Here is a 25,015-nt window from a genome sequence, read left to right as displayed (position 1 = left end):
GCAAATTTCAGGCTCCAGGATTAAGTATTTGGCTTTGCTTCTATTTTTGAATATTCTAGCTGATTTCCTGTTGGAATCAAGATCAACCGCTACCCTCAGACAAAGTAGGGTTAGAGGGATAGACAATATTTAAACCTGGGTGTGCATAAGTCCCCATTTTGAAGTCATATATTCTGTCTTTATTTTTATATTTCATAATGAATTCATTTGCTCACATTTATAATGGAATCTGCCATGCAAATCTATCATGCTGTTATTACACCCTCCTGCCAGTGTAGCCCTGCAGTGCCCCCTCTGTGGGGAGGCTGAAATTGCAGCACAACATATTTGCAAAGGAAATTTCTGTTAAATAGGGGAAATATTGAGAAAGCAAAATAAAAGTCCACCTCACATGTCCTGCAACTTCACTCCAAAGCACAAGCGAGCTGATCTGCCCAGTGCAACCCAGGCAGTGAAGATGAAAATCTATCCCAGTTCTCCAAGTCTAAATAAACAACATCTGTTAAGTATCATACAGTTAGATTTTTGGTGGTAGTTTCCTACCTTCAATTAAGGACAGATTCAATTCCGTGCATGCATCTGATGGCAACGATTCCTAAAGTGTCAAAATATTTGTGTAAGAAACCAACATAAGAGTCTTTGAAACTAATTAGCCAATTCTAAAATAATTGTTATTAAATATTATCTTAATTACCAGAGAACTGCATGAACATTCTGTTGGAGGAAAAATAGTTGGTCTAAATTTTGTTGAAGAGCAAGATGATGTTGAAGATACTTCCTTGAGATGGGTAGGGGTGTAGACAGGTTTCTTTAAAAGGTGATTTAGACTTCCGTGAGTTCCATTGTTGGGTGCAGGAGTGATCTGCAACAAATCTAAAGCAAGGATTAATTAAAACTCAAATTAAAACAAGACAAGAGATGGAATTTTACAGGCCCTCCCACTGGCAGGATCTTTTTTATTCATTCGTGAGACATGGGCATCGCTGGCTGGCCAACATTAATTGCCCATCCCTAGTTACCCAAGGGCAGTTGAGAATCAACCACATCACCGTGGCTCTGAAGTCACAGGTAGATCAGATCAAGAAAGGATGGCAGATTTCCTTCCCTAAAAGGCCATTAGTGAACCAGGTGGGTTTTTCCGACAATCGACAATGGTTTCATGGTCACCAGTAGATTCTTAATTCCAGATCTTTTCTATTGAATTCAAATTCCACCATCTGCCATGGTGGGATTTGAACCTGCGTCCCCAGAACATTAGCTGAGGTTCTTGGATTAATAGTCCAGCGATAATATCACCAGGCCATCGCCTCCCCTTCCAGCCCTGCCTAAGTCAATGGATCTTTGAACAGCTCACCATATCTTTTGGCCCCGTCCTGGCAAAATTCCACCCAAAGAAACTCATTCTAATGGAGCACCTTTCATCGATATATTAATCTGTCATATTCACTTTTAAGATTCTGTGGCACCTGTTATGCACTTCCAAAATCTGTTATTTCACTTTTTTAAATAAAACTTGCAATTTTCTTGATTTTCAATACGTGATAAAAGACACATGGCTCGCAAATGTACATCATTACGGGCAATCACAAAATCAGAGACATTTTAATAGCTGAATTTTTTTGTGTATTAATAGTAGATTGCACCAAATGATGATAATAGAACAGACAATAATGCCAGTTAAAGCAGAGTATTTAAGACAGCAGGGCTCATTGATAATAAGGAATATAAATTTGCATACAGACAAAAAGGTTATCATGTACATAATTGAAGAGCAAATCAAAAGTCTAATGGAACACAAAGAACAAAGAAAATAACAGCACAGGAACAGGCCCTTCAGCCCTCCAAGCCTGCACCGACCATGCTGCCCGACGGAACTAAAACCCCAACACATCTGCAACTGTGTGTGGGTTTTTCAACCAGTTACCTTCCCAGCAGTTTTTTAATTTCACATTTTTCTACACTGGAGAATGCTAATAGAAATGTCAATGTTTAATATTACAGGGAACGTAGTGGTAGATGGAATTTCCTCTCTCTTTTTTTGAAGCCTCAGGCCTTTCTCTTGCTTAAGAAGATTTTTATCCGGACTTTGTCAGCCCAAGTCTAGATGTTATCAAGCTTCAGCTGTAGGCTGTCTCATTACCATAGCTTAGCAGCACACAGATCTCGCCACCACAAAATCCAATTCATAACTGTCAACGAGCCAAAACCATTCAGCTAGTTGTAATTATGCACTCACAATATTGCATAGTTACATAATTATGGGTGGTGATGGTGGAGATAGATATTAAATCCATTGGAACAGAGCCAAACAAACAAATTAACCTCCCTTAAAGGATGTAAAAGTTCGAATGTTGTTGCCACTGAATAAATGTTAAAGTAGTGATTATGCCACCTCACTCCTAACTTGAATATTGTAGATGGCTTGGAGAGGTTAGGAGGTTAGCCACTTGGCACAGAGCACCCAGCCTCTATCCTGCCCTGGTAAAGGATGACCCACAAGATCTTGATGATTGAGTACTAGATAGTAAGTTATAGGCAGCAGTTGACCTTTTTCTTGCTCAAATTATTCATTATCTGGCATTTGCTGGGCCAATCTTGGATATTATCATGCTCTTGGACCAAGAATAAAGGTTTTTATTTGGGGAAAGCCAATTTTATGAAGCAGAGATGTGATTTGGAAGCAATATACTTGAAGACAAAGCAAAGGAATGAGAGGCATTCAAGTAGGAGGTAGAGAGGGTTCAAAAAAATATGCTCCCACAAATAAAAAGGTTAGAATTCCCAAATCTAGACCATCCGGATGTCAAAAAGCATGCAGATTAATCGGAGGTTCAGATACTGAGAGCTCAATACTGCAGAAAGCATATAGGAACATGTAAAAGTGCCAGGGTGAAATTTCAAAGGGAATCAGGAAAGCAAGGCAAGGGCTTGAGAAAATGTCAGCAAGTAAAATCAATGACAACCAAAAGATGTCTCATGAATTAATAAAGAGTAAGAGGATAACTAAGAGTAGAGCCAAATAGAGACCAAAAAGGTAACTTGGAGGGGAAGACTTGGAAATGGTACTTAATCTATTCTGTCCCTGACTGCACAAAGGAAAGGAACAATGCAGGCCATGTAGTTACGGAGGAAATGTATCCCAGGCTACTAAGAGAAACAAGGGAAGAAATAGCAATGGCTCTTACCACTTTCAAATCAGATCTGGTTATAATCAGAGTGCCCAAAGACTGCTAACGTTGTACCATTTTTAAAAAATGGCGGAAGGATAGCCCGAGTAATTGAAGGCCAGATACCCTAACCCTGGTGAAGGGCAAAATATTGGAAAAAGTTCTGAGGTGCAGAATAAATCTTAATTGAGACAGACGCAGATTAATCAGGGAAAGTCAGCATTCAATTGATAAGGTCATGTCTGATTAACCTGATTTAATTGTTTGAGAGACTAAAAAGGAAGGTCAATGAAGATAGTATGTTTGAGGCAGTGTATATGGATTTTAGCAAGACTTTTGACAAGCTCTTATATTGCAGACTGGTCAGAAAAGTATTGGCAAGTTGGATGCAGATTTGGCTCAGAGGTGGGATTCAAATGGTCAATGGTTTTAATAGTTCAAAGGCTGTTTCAGTCAGGGTTCTGGAGGGTTCTGTATTGGGTGCTATTTGTGATTTATATCATTAAAGCTACTGGAGATCACCATGCTTTTCCCAGGGTGAAAGTGGCAGTCCAACCACGAGACCCCATCCTGTGGGAAAGTCCTGAGGTCAACCCCTTTATCCCAGCCCAAGCTCATCCAACCCCCAGGTGTCTTCAGGGACCCTCCCTCTGCAACCTAGCAGTGACAGAGGAGCACTTACCTCCTTACACCCACCTTCCCCCCCCCCCCCCCCCCCCCCCACCCACCACTCAGAGTCTAAGGAGCCTGATCCACATTTGTCAAGACCTGTACTAAATCCCGCTCGCTAGACTTCCCGTTTAGGGGTGGGGGGGGGGGGGGGGGCAGCGTTGAGCCTCAAACCTAGGAATGACATTTAAATATCTATTTCAGAATATCAATTAGGTTCTTGCCCACTCGGGTCTGGGTCAGTGAGGTGGGCTGAGAGAATTGCGACGGATCTGACACCTAGCGCGATTCCTGTCTTAGTCACCACCCAAGTCACTGGGCCACCGCGATTCCCGCCACGGCTAGCGGTCCCGGAGAATCGCGGCGAGTATCTTGCACTGGATATTTGCTCCTCCATTAGCATTAAATTAGTGTTAACACTGAAAGAAAGCAAAATCAATGTATTGTTTTGCAAGAACCTAAGATTTAAAGAAATCTAAATATTACATCTGGGGCTCAGGAGAAAGGCATTTCATTGGAATGAATGCTCTCTCAACATCAGGCATAGGTTGTCATGGAATGTGTGTGTACATCTATTCTGTGTTTCAGATAGGTATTCCCATCGCAAGTCAATTAGCAGTCAACATCCTAATCTGCAGCTATATTCACCGATTCCTCACTGTTGCTGGATGAAAATTCTGGAATTCCCTTCTGAACATTACTGTGGGTGTACCCACACCACACGGAGCTGGATTTAATCGTCACATCAGTGGATCTGCCCACTGGTTGGAGAGCTGGTGGCAACCTCCACAGCAATTCCTGGGTGAGCGGATGCGATGAAAAGCCATCTGGACACCTATCAGATCAGTGCAAGGGTTCCTGGTTCCTGAATGATGGATGCTCTTCCTCAGGACTAGGAGCCAGAATCTGGCAGCACCATTGAGAACTGGGACCACAGCCAGTACTGTAGCAGGAGGTAGGAATACCATGGAGCCTTGGAATTGAGTGGTGGGTGGGCTCATTGGGGACAGTCAGGCAGGAGAGTTGGGGCTGTTTTCCCGTGGTAAGGCCCTTGCTACCATAGGTCACAGGAGCGATCATAGGTCACAGGACCATTGGGTACAGGAGCAAGAGGGACAAACGCCCACCCATCAAGCCACAGGAATGCTTGTCAGATTGTACCTGGCAGCTTTCGCCATTGCACCCTCATCGGAAGCTGCTCCAACAGAGCAGCAACAAGCTTTTCCCGATCCACAAGGGTGGTTAGGGATAGGAAGCAAATTCTGGCCAAATCCCAAGAGCAAAGAAAAGAAGTTCCTTCTTATTATAAACATGCACAACACAATCCAATAACAATAGGCTTCATAGGTTATCCGTCAGCATAATCAGCACAATTACAAGTAATTCTGTGGTGAAATGCCCTTTACTACATCAGACAATGGTGTTCATTTTAGATTTGGCCAATAAAATACCCATTTTCTCGATTGAATAGAACTTCAATCACAGGTGGCATTTCAGACACTGGTTTCCATGACATTTTTGAGTGAAGTACAATAATGTCACCTCATTTCATGAAATTACCAGCAATCTTTTTTCCTGCACATTTATTCCATTTTGCAATAACTTCCATTTCAATGACCTAATAATCATTGCTGTCGGGTTTGCAACTGATAATTCATAGGGCGGCAAGGTGGCACTGTGGTTAGCATTGCTGTCTCAGTGCCAGGGACCCGGGTTCAATACCAGCCTCTGTCTGTGTGGAGTCTGAATGTTCTCCCAGTGTCTGCTCCGGTTTCCTCCCACAGTCCAAAGATGTGTGGGTTAGGCTGATTGGCCATGCTCAATTGCCCCATAGTGTCAAGGGGTCGCAGAGATAGGGCCTGGGGTTGTTGTCAGTGCGGGCTTGATGGGCCGAATAGCCTCCTTCTGCATTGTAGTGAATCTAAAAATCCCTTCATAACTGAGCAAATGCAATTGTATAAATTCTAATGTTCTTACCGCATATTAGATTGTAGACTTCAATATTTGAAAAGGGTTGAACCTGGGTCTTGGTTTGAAATCCAGGTCCAATGCCAAGAAAGATGGCCTGCCATTGAAAGAAAATGGGAGTGCAATTACTTCTCATAGTAATTAGCTATATTCCAAAAATACATCAATATTTAAATTGTTTTCTAGGTAGTGAGCGTAATGCAAGACACAGGAAGATCCAAATCTTGACATCTGTGCCTTACCTGCATGTTCTTGAACTGATTATCAGAACCATGAAATCCCCCACTGCAATACTGCATTGGTGGCTTCCTGAGAAAGGAGTACAAATGATTGACATGTTAGCTCTCAAAACGCCACAGGCATCAAATTCTGCACTCATTTTGTGCAATAGTTAACAAAACCAAAATGCAATCATGTAAAACAAGCAAACAAATCTTTAAAAGACAACAACATGGTGTAACCATGCAGTGACTTGGGTAGTGTACAGTGAAGTTGCAGCTTCATCACTTTTCCTATCAAAAGAAGAGATCAGCCATACGGACACACAGCTTTCACTAGATAGCAAGGTGGAAGCACTTGGAGCTAATGGAGGAATGACTGAGCAGGCGGAGCCTGTATGCATTGGAGTTTAGAAGAAGGAGACGTGACCTTATTGACCTTATAGGAGAGAATTTACAGAGTAGATGCTGAGAGGATGGTTCCCCTCATGGGGAAAGTACACTGAGGGGAAATAAGGGGTCTTCAATTTAAGACGGAGATGAGGAGGAATTCTTTCTGTCAGAAGATCATTAGTCTTTGGAATTCTCTTCCGCAGTGAATATTGGTGGCTGGGTCATTGATACATTCAAGACTAAGTAAGACAGTGGGCCCGATTTTACCATCAAGTTGCACCCGTTGCTGGCACGAAAACTTGGTAAAGTCGGGTGTGAGGGGAGTAGCGCAATCTGCGCCCACCTCCACATTGGTTCCCCCTTTACCAGGGCCCTAAAAGGGCCGTGATCAGAACTGCGCCCGAAACCGGCGCGACGGCCATTTAAATGCATTTAAATTGACTTAATGGGCTGCACGCCCAACTTTACCGGCACTTCTCCCTTTACCACCATGTTCGCCCATCCAGTATCGGTGCGAAACAGACATGATCCATAAAAGTCCGATTCGGGCGCTCCATCAGTGAGGGTTAGTGAGGAGGTAAGTACATAGCGTCCAACGGCTCTGTGCTACTCATGGTGTCCTTTTGTTGCGGCCTTTTTCTCTCTCGGTCGGTGGCGGCTCTGCGAGTGTGTGTGGGTGGGGTGGCTATTGATCAGCAGGGTCTCCGATGTCCGACTTGCAGCACAAACCCGGGTTTTAGCACTGATCTGGGGTCTTGTGGTGCTGCTGGGTCCTAGTGCACTCAGCTCACTCCCAGCTGAAGGAGATGCACAAAGCCCTTGCAAATAGCACTGCTGCAGCCTCTCAACTTTGCAAGGAGCTGTGATTGTGGGGAGCATGTGGCTGAGGGAATTGGAGGGGGCTGTGATTGTGGGGTGCATGTGGCAGGGGTGGGGCTGTGATTTTGGGAAGCATGTGGCTGGGGGAATTGGGGGGGGGGGGCTGTGATTGTTGATGTGCTGGGGCAAGCAGCGTTCCTTAACCTCTATATGTGTTCCTCTCCATCTCCTGCACCCCCCCCCCCTCAGAGTGACAAGATGGCTTTTGCGATGCAACCAATCGATCTTGCTGTTCTTTTGGCTGCTGCTGGAGCTGAGGAGGAGGAGCTGGAGGAAGAATTGCAGACACAGGAGGCCCGGGCCTTACCACTTGCAGGAGTAGAGGGAGACGACCACCAGAGGCAGGAGGTGGCCGCCATTCACCCAGAGGGGGGACGCAAGAGAAGGAGGGAGCAGAGATCCCGGCAGTTCCGTGCACGAGTGTCATTTGAACAGATGTCGGACACCATGTGCCACCGACATCTCCGCCTCTGAAAGGAGACAGTGCAACACCTGTGCCACATGTTGCACGACCTGGCACCTAGGGGCAGGGGGGGTGGGGGGGGCACTCACTCTCGGCTGTCAAATTGATGGCTGCTCTGGACTTGTATGCGACTGGCTCCTTCCAGACCTCTAGCGAAGATGTCTGTGGCATCTCCCAGTCAGCTGTGCACCCCTGTGTTAAACAGTCACAGAACGCCTGCATGCCCGGGCTGGGCAGTGCATCAAATTTAATCTGGACTAGGCCCATCAGGAAGCCCGGGCTGTAGGGTTCACAATCATTGCAGGGATGCCTAACGTACAGGGGGGTCATTGACTGCACCCACATCGCACTCAAGACCCCCCCTACAGAATCCACGGACATTCATCAACAGAAAGGGGTTCCACTGCCTGAACGTTCAACTAGTGTGTGACCATAGTATGAACATTATGCACGTCTGCACAAGACACCCAGGGAGTGTGCACTACAGTTTCATTGTCAGGAGCTCGGACATCCCAGAGGCATTTGAGGAGGAGCCCAGGCTGTGGAGGTGGCTCGTGGGTGATTTGGGTTACCCGCTTCAGACATGGCTGACGACGCCTGAGCAGAGGCCTGTGTCTGAGGCGGAGACCCGCTATAATGAGGCCCATGTAGCCACCCGTGCGATAGTGGAGAGGGGCACTGCGCTCCTCAGTGCCTGGATCGATCTGGCGGGCTCTTACAATACATCCCAGCGATCTCTTCCCGCATTGTGGTCGTGAGCTGTGCCTTGCACAACCTGGCTCTGCAGAGAGGTGACATATTGGAGGAGGAAGACATGGAGGCTGACCAGCCGGGCGTCGCTGGGAGGATGACAGCAGGAGGGGGAAGAGCACACCGAGGAACACCACCCAGGCACTTGAGGGCTTGTAGCTCAAATGAGGCATGTGAGGGCGGCAATAGAGGCCCTGATCACCAGGTGGTTCACTCGCTAGCGGTTTGTGTCTGTGGGTTCCACCCCCCTCCCCTCCCCCCTCCCCTCCGCCCCAAAATTCCTTCTATCTCCTGCAACATTACCACACCTGAGTGATGGGCCTGGGTACTCTGCGTTAGCGAGTTTTTTGGCAGTCAGGAGGGTGATGACGACTCGCTGAGCACCATGATGATGATGCCCTGGTGCAAACTAGCTGGACTAGCTGGAGTATTAGGTGGTGCCCTTAGAGGGCAAGTGCAGTGAGGCTCTTGGGGGGATTGGAAGGAGGTGATTGGGGGTGAGGAGCTGGGGTTGGGAGGATCGGGGGAGATTTGGGGGAAGATGCAAGATGGGGTTCAGCACTCACCCTTGCTGCTCGGATGAGGTCATTGACTTTTTTCCGGCACTGCTTCCCGGTTCGGGGGGGCCACTGCCCTGGCACTGGCCGAGGCGGCGACTTCCTCCCAGGCTGCATTTCCATCAGCACCCCTGGGTCTGTGTCCTCCTGGGGGGAAGAGGGTGTCCCGCCTCACCTCTGCTGCATCCAGCAGCCTCCCCAGGTCGCCCCCAGAAAATCAGGGGGCTGGTCGTGCGCACATTGTCCTGTACTGCCTGCCTGTCTATTCTTGAGTTTTTAATGGAGCTGCCCCTCATTAGGGCAGATCAGGGCAGGCAGTTTAGCAGAGCATTCCAGCAAGTTCCATGCAGTTTGCTTGTTAGCATTGAGGGGAAGGCGAGTGAGCACTAGCAGGTGTGCCGATGGGGAGGGGGGCGGGTGGTGGATCAGTGCCGCAATGATTGGGGATAGGGGAGAGAGAGGGAGGTATCACACAGCCATCAGAGTGCAGAGGAGATGGAGGCCTTGTGCGGGAGGGTCTGGGGTGGGGGTGAGGGGGATCACCCTGTCTGATATCTGTAGGTGGAGGGGGGAGTGTGGATCTCTCTGCCTGAGATCAGTGGGGGAGGGGGAAGGGGTTCCGCTGCCACTCTGCCTGAAATCATTGCGGGGGGAGGGGCTCGGAATCGTTCTGGGTGGTGGGGCAATATCTGTGGGGGCCAGCAGGAGGCATTATCCGGGAGCGCAGTGATAGGGGAGAGTTATTCTATCATTTATTTTTCTGCGCATGCGCAGTTGGAGGTGTCAATCGGAGCTGCAGTGTTTCAGGCACGTTAAGCCACACTCACAGGCTTGTACAGCACGATTCGGAATCGCTGATATTTTTGCAGGCAGAGTGCGTATAGGGGCACCCGAGGACGGGTCTAAAAGTCGGATCTGAAACAATCCCAGATTCAAGTCTGCCCAGCACTTAGAATCAACTAGGGGGCATAGCCTCAAAATACGGGGGAGTCAATTTAGAACAGAGTTGAGGAGGAACTTCTTCTCCCAGAGGGTAGTGAATCTTTGGAATTCTCTACCCAATGAAGCAGTAGAGACTACCTCGTTAAATGTGTTTAAGTCACAGATAGATAGATTTTTAACCATGAAGGGAATTAAGGGTTATGGGGAGCGGGCGGGTAAGTGGAACTGAACCCACTGTCAGATCAGCCATGATCTTATTGAATGGCGGGGCAGGCTTGAGGGGCTAGATGGCCTACTCTTGCTCTTAGTTCTTATGTTCTTAAAATAGTAAAATAGGGCCCAGTGTTTTGTGATCCACGAGAGTCAAGGCTTCTGGGATAAGGGCAAGAAAGTGGAGCTGAGGCCACAACCAAATTCGCCATGATCTTATAAAGAGCAGAGCAAGCTCAATCACCTACTGCTTTCCCCAGTTCTTGTTATCTTAATGTTCCGTGATGCTGTTATTATCCAGAGTCTGCATTATTGAAGAGGAAACACTGAGTGGAGTCGGAAGCTGTTGAATCCATGAGTGGCATGATTTTTTTTAACACTAATGAGATTAAGTTCATTCCACGTGTTTATGACCCACTGACACAGTATTGCTGGTGAAGGTGCTCACACATTTCCACCTTCAGCGAATGTTCTTTCACCTTCCAACATCCAATCATTCCAGATTTGTTGCATATTGTCCTTGATAGGTTTATTTATGCACTCATCCAAGGCTGGATGACACCTACTAAGACCGCTGGAAATAACTGCCACGTCTGTTTTGATTGATTTTACATCACAGGCTAAATCGTCGACAAGGTGGGATTGAGCATGTCCCTGGACGAGTAAACTTCTTTTTTAACGTAGTCCTCCTGGTCTCAAATTCCATACATTTCCAGTAACCACCTTTATTCATCCAGCCTCTGTCATGAACAATGCCTTTCTGCAATTTATCTTGGGGAGAGCTTTGCACTTGAATATCACCACTGGCTTTATCTTTGTGCCACCCACCATATGAGATAGAACCACTGCGAACACCATAGTCTCATGGGCCAGTTGTCTTTACAAGGACTTTTCTTTCACCAGTCTTGGTAATGGTCTTATTTGCTAGCATGTCAAAGCTCATCAATGTTTCATCCGTGTTTCCAATGTAGGCCAATCAGCCCACATTCGTCTCTCTATGTTGGATGATAAAATGGTGGAATTTAATTACTATTATCTAGTTCAGGTAGAAGACACTGAAATTTTTGTTTTCGGACGGAATATTATATTGTGCCATTTCACGAATTTTGTGCACCACCTGGCACTGAATTCTGAAATATCGGGCCGGATTCTCCAACCTCGCCCACGGCTGGGATTCTCCAATCACACGGCCGTGAATGAAGATTTGGCTGAGTGCCAAGTTTTCCATTCTCACTGGCAGCAGTAGTGGGGCGTGAAACGCCAGAGAATTCTGACTATCATCTTTCTTTACTTCTCTGAGTGTAGAGACAGATGTCTCCACGGGTGATAATATGACCATTTTGTCAATGCTCGTTAAGCCGCTTCTTTCTCCAGTTTAAATTGAGACGCGTATTTGTTTTTCTTTCAAAGGCATCATGATAGATCACATGGTGCACATTAGTTTTGTTGATCGTCTGGAAGATTGCTGCTAGAATTGGCAGAGGCAAAACTTAAAGGTTCCCATACGTGCCTTTAGGTTAATGAACCAGCAACTCATTAAAAATCACAACGCAATTTGACCCCTGACAAACTAGGGCCATATTTTACATAAAAAATACACAAAGATGCATAAAAAATTACATTCACTTTAGGCCAAAAATCACGGGGTCAACTTTGACATGAGATTGACTTTGGCACAAGTATATACGGTCTTTATTGACTTAAATTTATTGATGAAGTAAAGGAAAGCAGGAGGACCTCTCCTCTCCAAGTTCTGTAAGAGATATTAGATTAACTGAGGCACATAGTAAAATGTACCAAAAGTGATTGTAAAATGTAACCCCATCCAATAACCCCTATTAGAGGTAATCTGATGATTACACAGAAACCCTCACTAAAGAGAGGGTCACCATGGTGTCTGCTTGCAATTAGATTGCATTAGTAGCGGTCATCCTTGAAGCTTAAACCATTACTCTGTAATTGTTTCGTGCCTCTGAGAATGTTCCATCTGTAAAGAATTACAATTGTCCATCTGTAAATAATTCAAGGTTAATAGCTAGAACTAACTTACAGATTAACAGAAAATTTGGATACAGGCAGATAATTAGGAAGAATTTGTGGAGACAACAGTTTGAAATTGTATGTAGAATCCTTGTTCAAGTTCTGCGGAAAAGTTCAATGTCTATCATGTTAGCTTGTGGTCTCCCTATAGATGCTGCCTGATCTAATGAGTGTTTCCAATGTTTTCTATATTTTTCTTATTTCCAGCATGCAGAATTTGTCTTTTGTTCAACTTACAGGTTAGCCTGCCATTGTGGGTCCATATACAAATGAACATCTTCAATTCTTCTACTGCTGGCATAGTGGAAACGCTTTGGCAAGAAATGTTTCAGGTAGGGCTTGAAGTGTTGCTGCGGTGATCTGCACTGGTGCAACAAAAAACTTACATATTAACTGCTTGCATTATATTTCAAAATTACAGTTTTAGAACTTAGACTGAAAAGACTTTCCATTTCTCAAAATGTGCAAGGCAGACAAAGTAAATGCTTTTGTCTGTTTTCTGTTGCTATGTTTTTCTGGAACAGGCACAGTAAGAAGTCTCACAACACCAGGTTAAAGTCCAACAGGTTTATTTGGTAGCACGAGGTTTCGGAGCACTATCCCTTCAAAAAGGAGACTTCTTATTGTGCCTGCCCCAGTCCAACGTCAGCATCTCCACATCATTTATGGAACAAGCCATTAGCCTGAAGCCAGAGGCTGTAGCTTGAAGTGCACCACTCCACATGAAGCATAGCTGACCAGGGGACTCTCCCACTCTTGTGTATTTGTTAGAAGGATTTGCAGTTCGATGGCATGGCCACAGAGATTGATTATAAACGCATCCTCTGCAGCCATCAAGTCCTGGAGTGGGATCTGAATCCAGAGCTTCGTGCTCAGAAACTGTGCCACAAGACCTCATTTAGAACCTAACTATTATTTTTCAATTATAACAGTGGTTATACAAGGAAAATATTAAATTCATCATGCTTGAGAAAGTTGTGAAAAGTACTTACAGTGAGATTGTTCACAAGACCTTCTGAATCAACTGAAAAAAAACCAATAGGATCAGTCACATAGGTATGGCTGGTTAAAGGAAAACTATTTCCCTTCTGATGTCCTCCAGCACCTCACACCTACCCATTCAAAAGGACAAACTCAAGTCTCCGACTCCAGCCAAAGTCCTACCAACCGCTGTCAATAGAAAGCTCGGAGAAGACAAGGGCCAATTTCTTCATTTTTCTTTCCTTCCCCCACCATGACAAAGCATCTATCACCATTTAAATATCTCTTATGATAATAGAGCTGAGCGGAAATTCAACTTGGCAAGTTCACATTTTATTATTCCCACAGTTTTTGCTGATAGACACCAGGGGGTGAAATTTAATACTTCCCCCCACCCCACTTCCACAGGTGGTGAGGGAACCAACAAGAGGAAAAAACATACTTGACCACACCCTTACCAACCTGCCCATCACAAATGCATCCACCCATGACAGTACCGGTAGGAGTGACCACCACACAGTCTTTCTGGAGACAAGGCTCGGTCTTCACATTGAGGATACCCTCCATCATGTTAAATGGCACTCCCACCATACAAAATGGGATGGACTTTGAACAGATCTAGCAGCTCAGAACGGGGCATCCATGATGCACTGTGGGCCATCGGCAGCATTGAATTGTACTCAACCACAATCCGTAACCTCATGGCCCGGCATGTATCCATTTCACATGAAAGACCTCATTTGAGTATCTTACTGCATGAACAATATCCACTAACTTTGTCCCACTGATCTATTAGAATTTGAAGCAAAGCAGGGGAATGAAAAATGGACAGTCCCTGCAGCAGAGGGATGATGGTGTTATAGGTAGTAGACACCTGGCAGGTGATAATTGAATACAAGTACAGGAGTAGGCCATTCAGCCCCTCACGTTTAGGTCATGGCTGACCTATAACTGAACTGCGCATCTCCTTGATAACCTCAGTCTTGAAACCTTCATCTGCTAACTTCCATCCACAGACACCCAAGGAAGGAATTCAGATTTCTGTTAACCTGTAACAAATGGTTTCTGATCTTGCTCCTGAATTGCCTAGCTCTAATTTTAAAAAGTAACCCCTTGTTCTCGATTCTCCTACCAAAGGAAATAGCTTCTTTGGTTGGGATTCTCCCTGTGGCAGCAGAGGGGGCCTGCTATTTTCCGGCGGTGGGATCTTCTGGTCCCACCACTGTCAACAGGGTATCCCGTTGTTCGCACCCTCCGCCACTGCAAAACATGCCGCAGAGAGTTGCCGTCACCATAACCCGAAAATCCTGTCGGCGGGAACAGTCAGAAAATCCTGCCCAATGTATCTAACCTATCAGTTCCTAATGACAGTACAAGCAGCTGATTCGGATCTCCCCTCAATAGTCTATACTCCAAAGATGTGCGGGTCAGGTTGATTGGCCAGGTTAAAAATTGCCCCTGAGAATCCTGAGATGCGTAGGTTAGAGGGATTAGCGGGTAAATATGTGGGGGTAGGGCCTAGGTGGGATTGTGGTTGGTGCAGACTCGATGGGCCGAATGGCCTCCTTCTGCACTGTAGGGTTTCTATTCTATGATTCAAGGGAGCACAAGGCATATTCTGAGCAGACAGGGAGGAGTTGGTCGGTTAAAGGAACCGTGGTGCATGAAAGCTGTGCGGGACCTAGTCGAGAAGAAAAGGAAAGCGTACAAAAGGTTCAGAGAGCTTGGCAAAGATAGGGATCTAGATGAGTATACGGCTTGTAGGAAGGGACTAAAGGAGGAAATTAGGAGAGCCAGAAGGGGTCACGAGAAGGCCTTGGCAGGTAGGATTAAGGAAAACCCTAAGGCGTTCTATAAATATGTGAAGAGTAAAAGGATGAGACGTGAAGGAATAGGGCCCATAAAAGGTGAAGGTGGGAAAATCTGTACGGAACCAGTAAAAATGGCAGAGGTGCTTAATGAGTATTTTGCCCCGGTTTTCACAGAGGAGAAGGACCTGGGTGGATGTACTACGGGCTTGCGGTGGACTGAAATGATTGAGTATGTGGAATTTAACAAAGAGGTTGTGCTGGAATCTTTGAACGGCATCAAGATAGATAGGTCGCCAGGTCCAGATGGGATGTACCCCAGGTTACTGTGGGAGGCGAGGGAAGAGATTGCAGACCCTCTGGCGATGATCTCTGCATCGTCGATGGAGACAGGGGAGGTGCCGGAGGATTGGAGGATTGCGGATGTGGTTCCTATTTTCAAGAAGGGCAATAGGGATAGCCCAGGAAATTACCGACCTGTGAGTCTAACCTCAGTGGTTGGTAAGCTGATGGAGAAGATCCTGAGGGACAGGATTTATGAGCATTTATAGAGGTTTGGTATGCTCAAGAATACTCAGCATGGCTTTGTCAAAGGCAGATCGTGCCTTACGAGCCTGGTGAAGTTCTTCGAAAATGTGACTAAACGCATTGACGAAGGGAAAGTGGTAGATGTGGTTTATATGGATTTCAGCAAGGCGTTCGATAAGGTCCCCCATGCAAGGCTTCAGAAAAAGTGAGAGGGCATGGGATCCAAGGGGCTGCTACCCTGTGGATCCAGAACTGGCTTGCCCAAAGGAGGCAGAGAGTGGGTATAGATGGGTCTTTTTCTAAATGGAGGTCAGTCACCAGTGGTGTGCCCCAGGGATCTGTTCTGGGACCTTTGCTGTTTGTCATTTTCATAAATGACCTGGATGAGGAAGTGGAGGGATGGGTTGGTAAGTTTGCCGACGGCACGAAGGTTGGTGGGGTTGTGGATAGTCTGGAGGGATGTCAGAAGTTACAGAGGGACATAGATAGGATGCAAGACTGGGCGGAGAAGTGGCAGATGGACCTCAACCCAGATAAATGCGTAGTGGTCCATTTTGGCAGGTCAAATGGGATGAAGGAGTACAATATAAAGGGAAAGACTCTTAGTACTGTAGAGGATCAGAAGGACCTTGGGGTCCGGGTCCATAAGACTCTAAAATCGGCCCCGCAGGTGGAGGAGGTGGTTAAGAAGGCGTATGGTGTGCTGGCCGTTATCAATCGAGGGATTGAGTTTAGGAGTCCGGGGATAATGATGCAGCTATATAAGACCCTCGTCAGACCCCACTTGGAGTACTGTGCTCAATTCTGGTCGCCTCATTACAGGAAGGATGTGGAAAAGATTGAAAGGGTGCAGAGATTTACAAGGATGTTGCCTGGATTGAGTGGCATGCCTTATGAGGATAGGCTGAGGGAGCTCGGTCTTTTCTCCTTGGAGAGACATAGGATGAGAGGAGACCTAATAGAGGTGTATAAGATGTTGAGAGGCATAGATTGGGTAGACTCTCAGAGGCTTTTTCCCAGGGTGGAAATGGCTGCTACGAGAGGACACGGGTTTAAGGTGCTGGGGGGTAGGTACAGAGGAAATGTTAGGGGGAAGTTTTTCACACAGAGGGTGGTGGGTGAGTGGAATCGGCTGCCGTCAGTGGTGGTGGAGGCAAACTCAATAGGGTCTTTTAAGAGACTTCTGGATGAGTACATAGGACTTAATAGGATGGAGGGTTATAGGTAGGCCTAGAAGGTAGGGATATGTTCGGCACAACTTGTGGGGCCGAAGGGCCTGTTTTGTGCTGTAGTTTTTCTATGTTTCTTCTATGTTTCTATATTTATGCAAGCTGTCCTCATTAATTGAATATACAAGGTTTGACCTCCTTAAGCTTAAGAATCTCCATACACAGCCCTAGATGATCGTCTTCAACACCACCAATACTTCAGGATTGTTCCAATCATGATGGTGATGGTCAGAAAAGTAATTGGATGCACTTCAGATATTCTCAGCATCTGTTTTTAGCTGTATCCATTTTTTTTTTGCAGATATAATGCTGCTGCAATAGTGTTTTTGGAAAGATAGATTGTGGGAAGGCAAAAGCACAAAGTTCACACTTATATTTCACCTCCTCTCAAACAGCCTACTTGGTTTCACAAAAGAAAAGTGTAAACCCTGTTTACTAAATGCTCTAATAGTACATGAAATACTTAAACATCTTGATTACCTACATGTGAAATAGTCCTTGGGGACATCTTTAGCTCTTATCCGAGCAGCTGATCCATAACGCATGTAGATGTTCTCGACATTGTCTAAATATTCAGTCATATATGCAACCTTTTTACAGTCAACTTCTTCCATTCCTGCAAGTTATCAAAAATTAAGGAAAGTCAGCAGATTTTCAGTGAATATAACATTTCTCTAAAAGCCTATAAACTAGGCTAGCATTCTCTTTGTGCGAGCAATTAAAATAGGCCATGTTTTGAACTGACAAGAAAGGTTTTGTAGATTACACCATACTACAAAGTAGTAATGATATGAATGCTTTGGAAAGAGTACAGAGGCAAACAATAAAACATCCCATGGAAAACTCCATTAAAATATCAGAGAAGTTTCAGCAGTGAAAGGAAAACTTTAAGCACATGAAATATTAGCCAGCATTTGGTCAAATGGATAAACCATAATTATTCAATGTCTTTGTTTGTTCTTAGGATGCGAGTATTGTTGGCAAGTCCAGCATTTGTTGCCCATCCCCAATAGCCTTGTGAAGGTGACGGTTGTTTGAGCCTCTCGGTTGCAGTTCAGTAAAGGAAACACAAGTTCTGCTTCTTCAAAAATTACCTTTATTTCTTTGAATCAACTCCACATACAATTCTCCCCAACAACCAGTGCCACCTCTTTGTAACCTCTTTATATATCCCAGTGACTACTATTAAATGAGGACAGCACGGTGGCGCAGTGGTTAGCACTGCTGCCTCACAGCTCCAGGGACCCGGGTTGTATTCCTGGCTTGGATCTCTGTCTGTGTGGAGTTTGCATGTTCTCCCCGTGTCTGCGTGGGTTTCCTTCGGGTGCTCTGGTTTCCTCCCACAGTCTGAAAATATGCGGGTTAGGTGCATCGGCCACGCTAAATTGCCCCTTAGTGTCCCAGGATGCGTAGGTTAGAAAGATTAGCAGGGTAAATATGTGGGGTTATACTGATAGGGCCTAGGTAGGATTGTTGTCTCAATGGGCCAAATGGCCTCCTTCTGCATTGTAGGGATTCTATGGAATCTATTAAATCCAATTTAGAACTTAAGCAGAAGATGACTGTTAACCCATTCCTAACAGCGGTGAGCTGCCTTAGTGAATCACTGCAGCCCATCTGGTGTAGGTATATCCACTATGCTGTTAGGAAGCTCATAGATGGTGGTGTGCCCGTGCATCTGCTGCCTTTGTCCTTCCAGATGGTGGAGGGTTTGGAAGGTGCTGTCAACTGAGCCTCATTGAGTTACTGCAGTGCATCTTCTATGAGCTCTATGATCTTGTAGATGATGCACACTGCTGCCACAATGCATCAGTGCTGCCACAATGCATCAGTGCTGCCACAATGCATCAGTGCTGCCACAATGCATCAGTGCTGCCACAATGCATCAGTGCTGCCACAATGCATCAGTGCTGCAGGGAGTGAATGGTGAAGCTAGTGGATGGATAACCAATCAAGTGGACTGTTACAAAATATTGCTTTAAAATAAACCAAGACCAATGGATCAGAAGACATGAATTGGGATTGGTTAAAAATAAAATGAAAAGAAACATTTCAGGAAGAATTCTTAAAGGCAGGATAGTAGAGGCAAAAGAATGGTGCAGGATAGTACAGGGATGAACTTCAATGAGGTTTTTGGTTCCTCACTTTTCTTTTGCTTTTACATATTTTTCTTCAGAATATAGTGGTTCAAACCACGGTAGTTAGATAGACAAGAGCAGATTTCTAGTACCTGCACAATAGTACTATCCTTTATGCTTCAAGTATGACACTGAATATGGCAGAATATTTGATTGTAAGAGTCATCACCGACAAATCTAATCATATTTTTGCTTGATGTCAGGCTAATCCAAAGCTCCAGAATTTCTTGGCCGCAGGAACAGAGGTGAGCGGTAAACAAAACGTGACTGCAATATTATCCGGCATGAAGATCCGCTCCATCTCCATCCTTCACCATTTGCCCGAGGGCAGTGGAGGAAGTGGGTCTTGGGAACTCATTCACTTCTATTAAGAAGCTCATTAAAGCCATTGTGGGTTGTTAAAAAGTCTATCACCACCAAACAATCGCATTTTCAGAGAAGTGGCCAAAATTCGACAGCTGTCTGGTGTCACAGTAAAGAAATAGCAATGATAGTTTTCCCCGTAATTGGGACAGAAATTTCTCTCACAATTAAGATATAGCTACGGTAGTTCTCCCCATAATATGGACAGAAATATCTCACTAAAGTCTGTAGCTTTCTCCGTGAAGGTTTAAAGTAAATGTTAATTTAATCTTCTGTATCCAAACTTGAGAACCCATCACCATGCACACTTCAATAGAAGGTACATTAATGAGGATAGTCAAACCTTTATAATATCCAGGGGTTGTTACAACCTGGCTAAAGCTTGTTAAAAAGAGATAATAAAAAAGCTTTGCAACCACGTCTTCATTTGGACTGCTCAACTTTACTATAAATACTCTTCATGTAGGATCTGAGGAAAACTATTGAAATCTTCTGATGAAAATGTAGTCATTCTGAGAAGCAATGTGAAAGTCTAGAGGAGTTGTGTTTACTACTTTGGTATCATACCATGGTCAGACAACAGAATCAAGTTGACACATCGCTGCAGGTTTCTTTGCTTGAGTCCATCCATCAGCATTCCTATTATTGTGTCCACTCTCTCCAGCGCTTTCCCGACCTATATATTAAGAGAAAAAACAGAGTCTGAAATGCATGATACATAGTAAGGCCCAAACAGTTTTCACCATCTCATTCTATTATCATCATACTCGTGTCATTGCTGCTGCAGTTCTAGGATGATCTTTATTTTAGCTTAGCAGACAATGGTCACTTAGCAGCATAATAAGAAGAAATCATGAATGAGTTAATGTTGCCAAGATACTTGCATATGTTATATTTTTATTGAGATTTGTAGCCATGCCTGGTATTGCAGAACTTAGAAAATGGCTTATAACAGATATCTTAGGGTTAGATTGTTGCAGGGGGAGGCGGAAATGGGAGATGGGTTCATTTCCGGATCAAAATATCAAAAAGTCACTCCTAACAGGAACCTGGAAATTTAAATCACAGAAGCTAGAATCATTTAAATGCAGATGACTCATTTTGAAGGTAAGAAAACACACTACCCTCGCATATTAAAGCACTTTGATCATGGACAACAACAAATACATGAACTCTGTCCATGACAGCAGGCTGGACAAATCAGTAGCATGGGGTGGAGTTGCTGGGGGAGGGGCGGTGGGGGTTCCATTGTTTTCTTATTTCCCATTATAAATTCCCCATTCTCACTCTCTAGAGATGCCTTTAATTACTCTTACTTCTTAAATACTTGTAGAAACTCTTGCTATCTGTTTTTCATTTTCTAGCTGGCTTTCTCCCAGATTCTAAATTTCTTCTCTCATTAGATTTTAGTTATTATTTGCTGATTTTTAAATTCTGTCTGATCTTTTAACCTATCACTAATCTTAACAGAATTGTCTGCTTGTTCTTTCTGTATGATACAATCATTTACATCCTTCATTCACCACAGATGATGCACTTGTCTCATAGAATTTTTCTTTCAGGACACTCAGCAAAGATACATTCCATCAAGAAGTATTTCCTTGAACGTCTGCTACTGCACCTCTACTGTCTACCCTTTAACCTAATTTCCCAGTTCGCTTTAGCTAGCTCAGTCTTCATATTCCTGTAATTGCCATTATTTACATTTGAAACACTAGTCTTAGATTCATTCTTCTCACCCTCAAACTGAATGCAAAATTCAATCAAATTATGATTGCTACTACTTAGAGGCACCTTCACTAATTAATTACTTCTGTCTTATTGCACATTACTAGGTCTAGATTCTAGCTGTTCTAAGAAATTATCCTGACAACACACTATTAACTCATCTCCCATGCTATCTTTGCCAATCTGATCCATCCAATCTATACATAGATTAAAATCACCCATGATTATTGCAGTACCTTTCTTACAAGTCCACATTATATATTCCCATATACGCCATCCTACAGTGTAGTTACTGTTAAGGGACCTATAAACTCCTTACCTTCTGCATACGGGTTTTTTTTGTATGTATGTGTGCATGCATGTTTATCTGTGTGCATTTTTGTGTGTATGTGCATTTATATGTGTGTGTGTGTGTGTATAACCTGTGTATATGCATGAGCATGTGCACATATATGTGTTTTGAAGCTGCACATTAGCAAGTTCAATCCTGCTATTACCTCACATCTACACAAATGCACTTTCTATACAGGGATCAATGGGTAGCAGTAATTGCCAACCTGGACTGGTTTTCACTTCCTTTTCCTAGCCCAGGGACACTGTAGCATTCACTGCTGAAGTCAGGTCATTCAGCTTACATGAAGGAACTGTGCATAATTTTCCCATAACAAGTACATTGACAGTGTTAATACCCACAATCCCATTTTGATACACTAGAATTATTTGGACAGAATATTATATTTTATAACATTATTAAATTAACCTACAATCTCTTTAAACAGCAACATGGTGGTTAGCATTGCTGCCTCACAGTGCCAGTAATCCGGGTTCAATTCCAGACTTGGGTGACTGTGAGTTTGCACAGTCTCCCCGTGTCTGCGTAGGTTTCCTCCCACAGTCCAAAGATGTACCAGTTAAGAGGATTGACCATGCTAAATTGCCCCTTAAGTGTCCAAAGATTTGTAGGTTAAGTGGATTAACCATGGTAAATGAGCAGGGTTACAGGAGTAGGGTGGGGAGCTGGGCCTATGCAAGATGCTCCTTTGGAGAGTCGGTGCAGACTTGATGGGCCAAATGTCCTCCTTCTGCACTAAGGATTTCATGATTCTATAGAAAAGAACCAAAATGAACTTACTTCATTGCTATTAGGCCCATAGAAATGCCCTGAATGATCTGGTTCCTCCAAATACAGGGTGTAGAAATCAGGCCTAAAACAACAGCAACAAATCTATTTTGAAGAACACATACGCACTAATTCTTTACACAGGCAATACTATAATATGTTGACACTGGAAAACATATAAAATCGCAAGTACCGGTTAATGGAGTATTGCGCTTAATTGTTTCCAGATCTCTCCATTGCTGACTATTCACAAAGTGAAAATCAACAGCCACTGAATATAAACATCCAATAGGGCACCATCTGTGCTTTCAACAGTTCACATCACAATTAAAATAATTTTTTAAAAGGTTAAAATATTGTAGATACAGCTAACCATTCTGATGGCTAAAGCCTTCAGAATGAATGCAACAATTTGATAGTTTCATCTTTGATCTAGGGGCGTGGATACTAAATATTTGTAAACGCAGGAGTGTAGATTGCAAAGACAATAAAAAGGACAAATCAGATTCTGATTTTCATTTATAATGGGGCAACCGTTAATTTACAATGTCCAGAAGAGCACTAGTGTATAAATGTTAGTTCTTAACGTGATTTTCAGTTATGTTGACAATTGAGTAACACAGTCAGCCACTTTGTATTTTACTGGGCCCTCAGGATTCCAACATAATGATGTAAAATTGGCAGAGCTACTGAAGCCTAAACCGTTACAGGTTGGAAATCACTTGGTGGCAAGGTGCCACCTCAGAGCTGATGGCCAGATGAGGCATATTGGGGAGGTTCCTCTTTGCGAAGTGACCTTTCAAAGATGTATGGGATTACCTCCAGGAATGAGAGGAATATAGATCCAAGACATCACTACGTAAATTTTGCAGCATGTTTCTCACTGCTGAGATGCTCACACAGTCATCTCCATGATCTGTTTTCTGTTTTTCAGTATTGCAAATTTCTATGCTCAGTAAAGATGTAGTTAGCAATTCTTGCCTTTCGGATCTTGCTATGCACTGAGGGTTGATGTGCCTACATAACACTAGTCACAACTGCAAAACAATTCACCACAGAAAGCATTCTAAATCATATATCAAGGTGCTATGTAAAAGGTGGTTTGCTAAATTTATTGATGATACAAAGTGTGTGAATTGATACCATTAGAAAATTAGCAGCTACACTTAAGTAGGAAATTGGATAAATAATTAAAGATTAAAATGCTTCCACTGTCTTTTTTTTCATTATTCAACAAAATGGCCGTTAATGGAGGTGGGGGAGGAGGTACATCAATACTTTCCCTCCCTCTTCAGCTACCTATTTAAACAAAAAGATTATTTTCACTGCATAATTTTTTTTTTAATATGGTGAGCCATTTCCAACTGAAAACCCAAATCTCATTTTAAATATTAAGCTGTAAATTACTAAACGGTACTCTCAAGGCAAGAATGTGGAAGTTTATTTCTGTTCAAACAGATGTCGTGGGGAATGAGGTTAAATTTACAGTGCAAAGCAGCTGAATGAACACACACACAGCTACGCACAGTCATTAAACCAGCCTCCATTCATTAATGAGCTCAGATCTTCAGTTTAAAGTATTCTCTACGCAGAATTTTAAAAGGAGGTGGTGGTGCTTAATTATAATTTGAAGCCTTCTTTACGTTCAATGTGCAAATGCATTGGCCTGAAATCCCCCCCCCCCCATTCCCTACCCAGCCGCCCCCTGCCTCAAAACCCACCAGGGACAGGAGTGTGAAATGGCATGGACAGGATTCCCTCCTGGATCCCACCTGCCCCAACCAAGACATGATTTTATGATGGGGCAGACAGGGTCTCAAGAGGGAAGTCCACCCTTGCACCAAAGGCTGCAATTGACCACTTAAGGGCCTTTCCCACCCAGCCTTAGCTTTTCAGGTGGCAGGTACCAGATGGCCCAGTGTGCAGAACAAAAATGTAATATCCTCAATCTCAGGTGGGGATTTCTAACTACAGGTGCCCTTTTCTCAAGGACCAGACACCTCCTGTCCTCCCTCCCTCACTGCCAGCCTATCCCCTGATAACCTAACAGCTCCTCCGGCGACCACCCCCAGGAGTCCCATCCCACTTACCTCACCTCTATATCCTGAGAATTAATCCCAGGTACGCTGTGCAGTGCCTCTTCTAGACAACTGCAGCGCTGTGCCTGGATGCATCCGAGCAGTCATCCCCATCTGCTGGGAAGCTTGCAAGCGTGGCGTGGCCTGGAGTGGGCTTTAAACAGGGCGCGCCGCAGGAGCCCAAGAAAGATCAAAAAACACGGGACTGTGACCTGGGAGTGCGGTGCTGAAGAGAGCTGGGGAAGGGGGAACCAGAAGTTGGCAGACCCAAAGCAGGAGTGTAATGGACCCAGAGCTGGAGTGTGGCAGTTCAAAGGGTTCAAATCCTGGTTCAGCTGAACAGCCTCAAGGATGGGTCAGGCCCTGAGTGGCTGATGTTGGAAATTCAGGGAGGAATTAGGGCCCCAGCATTGGCTGTGCAGAAATGAGCATCCCTGATACACTGGGGCCATCCGATAGTCCACCAGCTGGTTACCTTTACTGGCACGAGAATGTCATCCAGACACCAGAATTTTCCTTTGTTCTCTTATTGCGCCCATAAGGAGCATTAAGTAATACTGCTCATCAATTTGCTTTGCTAGACAGCTGGAAAGTTAAGTGCCATTTAGAATTAGATGAAAAGAAATCTATAAAAGTTGCCTTGTGGAATGTTTTGAGTTGAGTCCCAGAATTACATGTACAATACTAAAAGTAATAACCTTAAATACCAGTCCCATTGAGATCAGCAAGCAATGTGCAGAGTGAGGCTAACACTTTACTGAACTGTCTGGCTCTATTCCATGTTGG

General features: G+C 44.4%; 1 protein-coding gene across 2 annotated transcripts in view; it reads right to left on the bottom strand.

The window, feature by feature from the left end:
* Positions 1-25,015, bottom strand: part of LOC144493624 (ectonucleotide pyrophosphatase/phosphodiesterase family member 3-like) — a 136,431-nt gene that overhangs the window by 22,294 nt on the left and 89,122 nt on the right. For both annotated transcript variants that reach the window (XM_078212867.1, XM_078212868.1), the window contains 9 exons: positions 22,164-22,236; positions 19,871-19,979; positions 17,287-17,418; positions 13,249-13,280; positions 12,494-12,621; positions 6,047-6,113; positions 5,814-5,901; positions 695-873; positions 544-595 (listed from right to left, as the gene is read on the bottom strand). In XM_078212867.1, the coding sequence (XP_078068993.1) occupies positions 544-595; positions 695-873; positions 5,814-5,901; positions 6,047-6,113; positions 12,494-12,621; positions 13,249-13,280; positions 17,287-17,418; positions 19,871-19,979; positions 22,164-22,236 (860 nt within the window). The remainder of the gene's footprint in view (positions 1-543; positions 596-694; positions 874-5,813; positions 5,902-6,046; positions 6,114-12,493; positions 12,622-13,248; positions 13,281-17,286; positions 17,419-19,870; positions 19,980-22,163; positions 22,237-25,015) is intronic.

The sequence above is a fragment of the Mustelus asterias genome, chromosome 5 (genome assembly GCF_964213995.1).
Source record: "Mustelus asterias chromosome 5, sMusAst1.hap1.1, whole genome shotgun sequence".
Classification (NCBI taxonomy): Eukaryota; Metazoa; Chordata; class Chondrichthyes; order Carcharhiniformes; family Triakidae; genus Mustelus; species Mustelus asterias.
The sequence above is the reverse complement of the archived record's forward strand: the minus strand, read 5'-3'. Positions and strand labels throughout refer to the sequence as shown.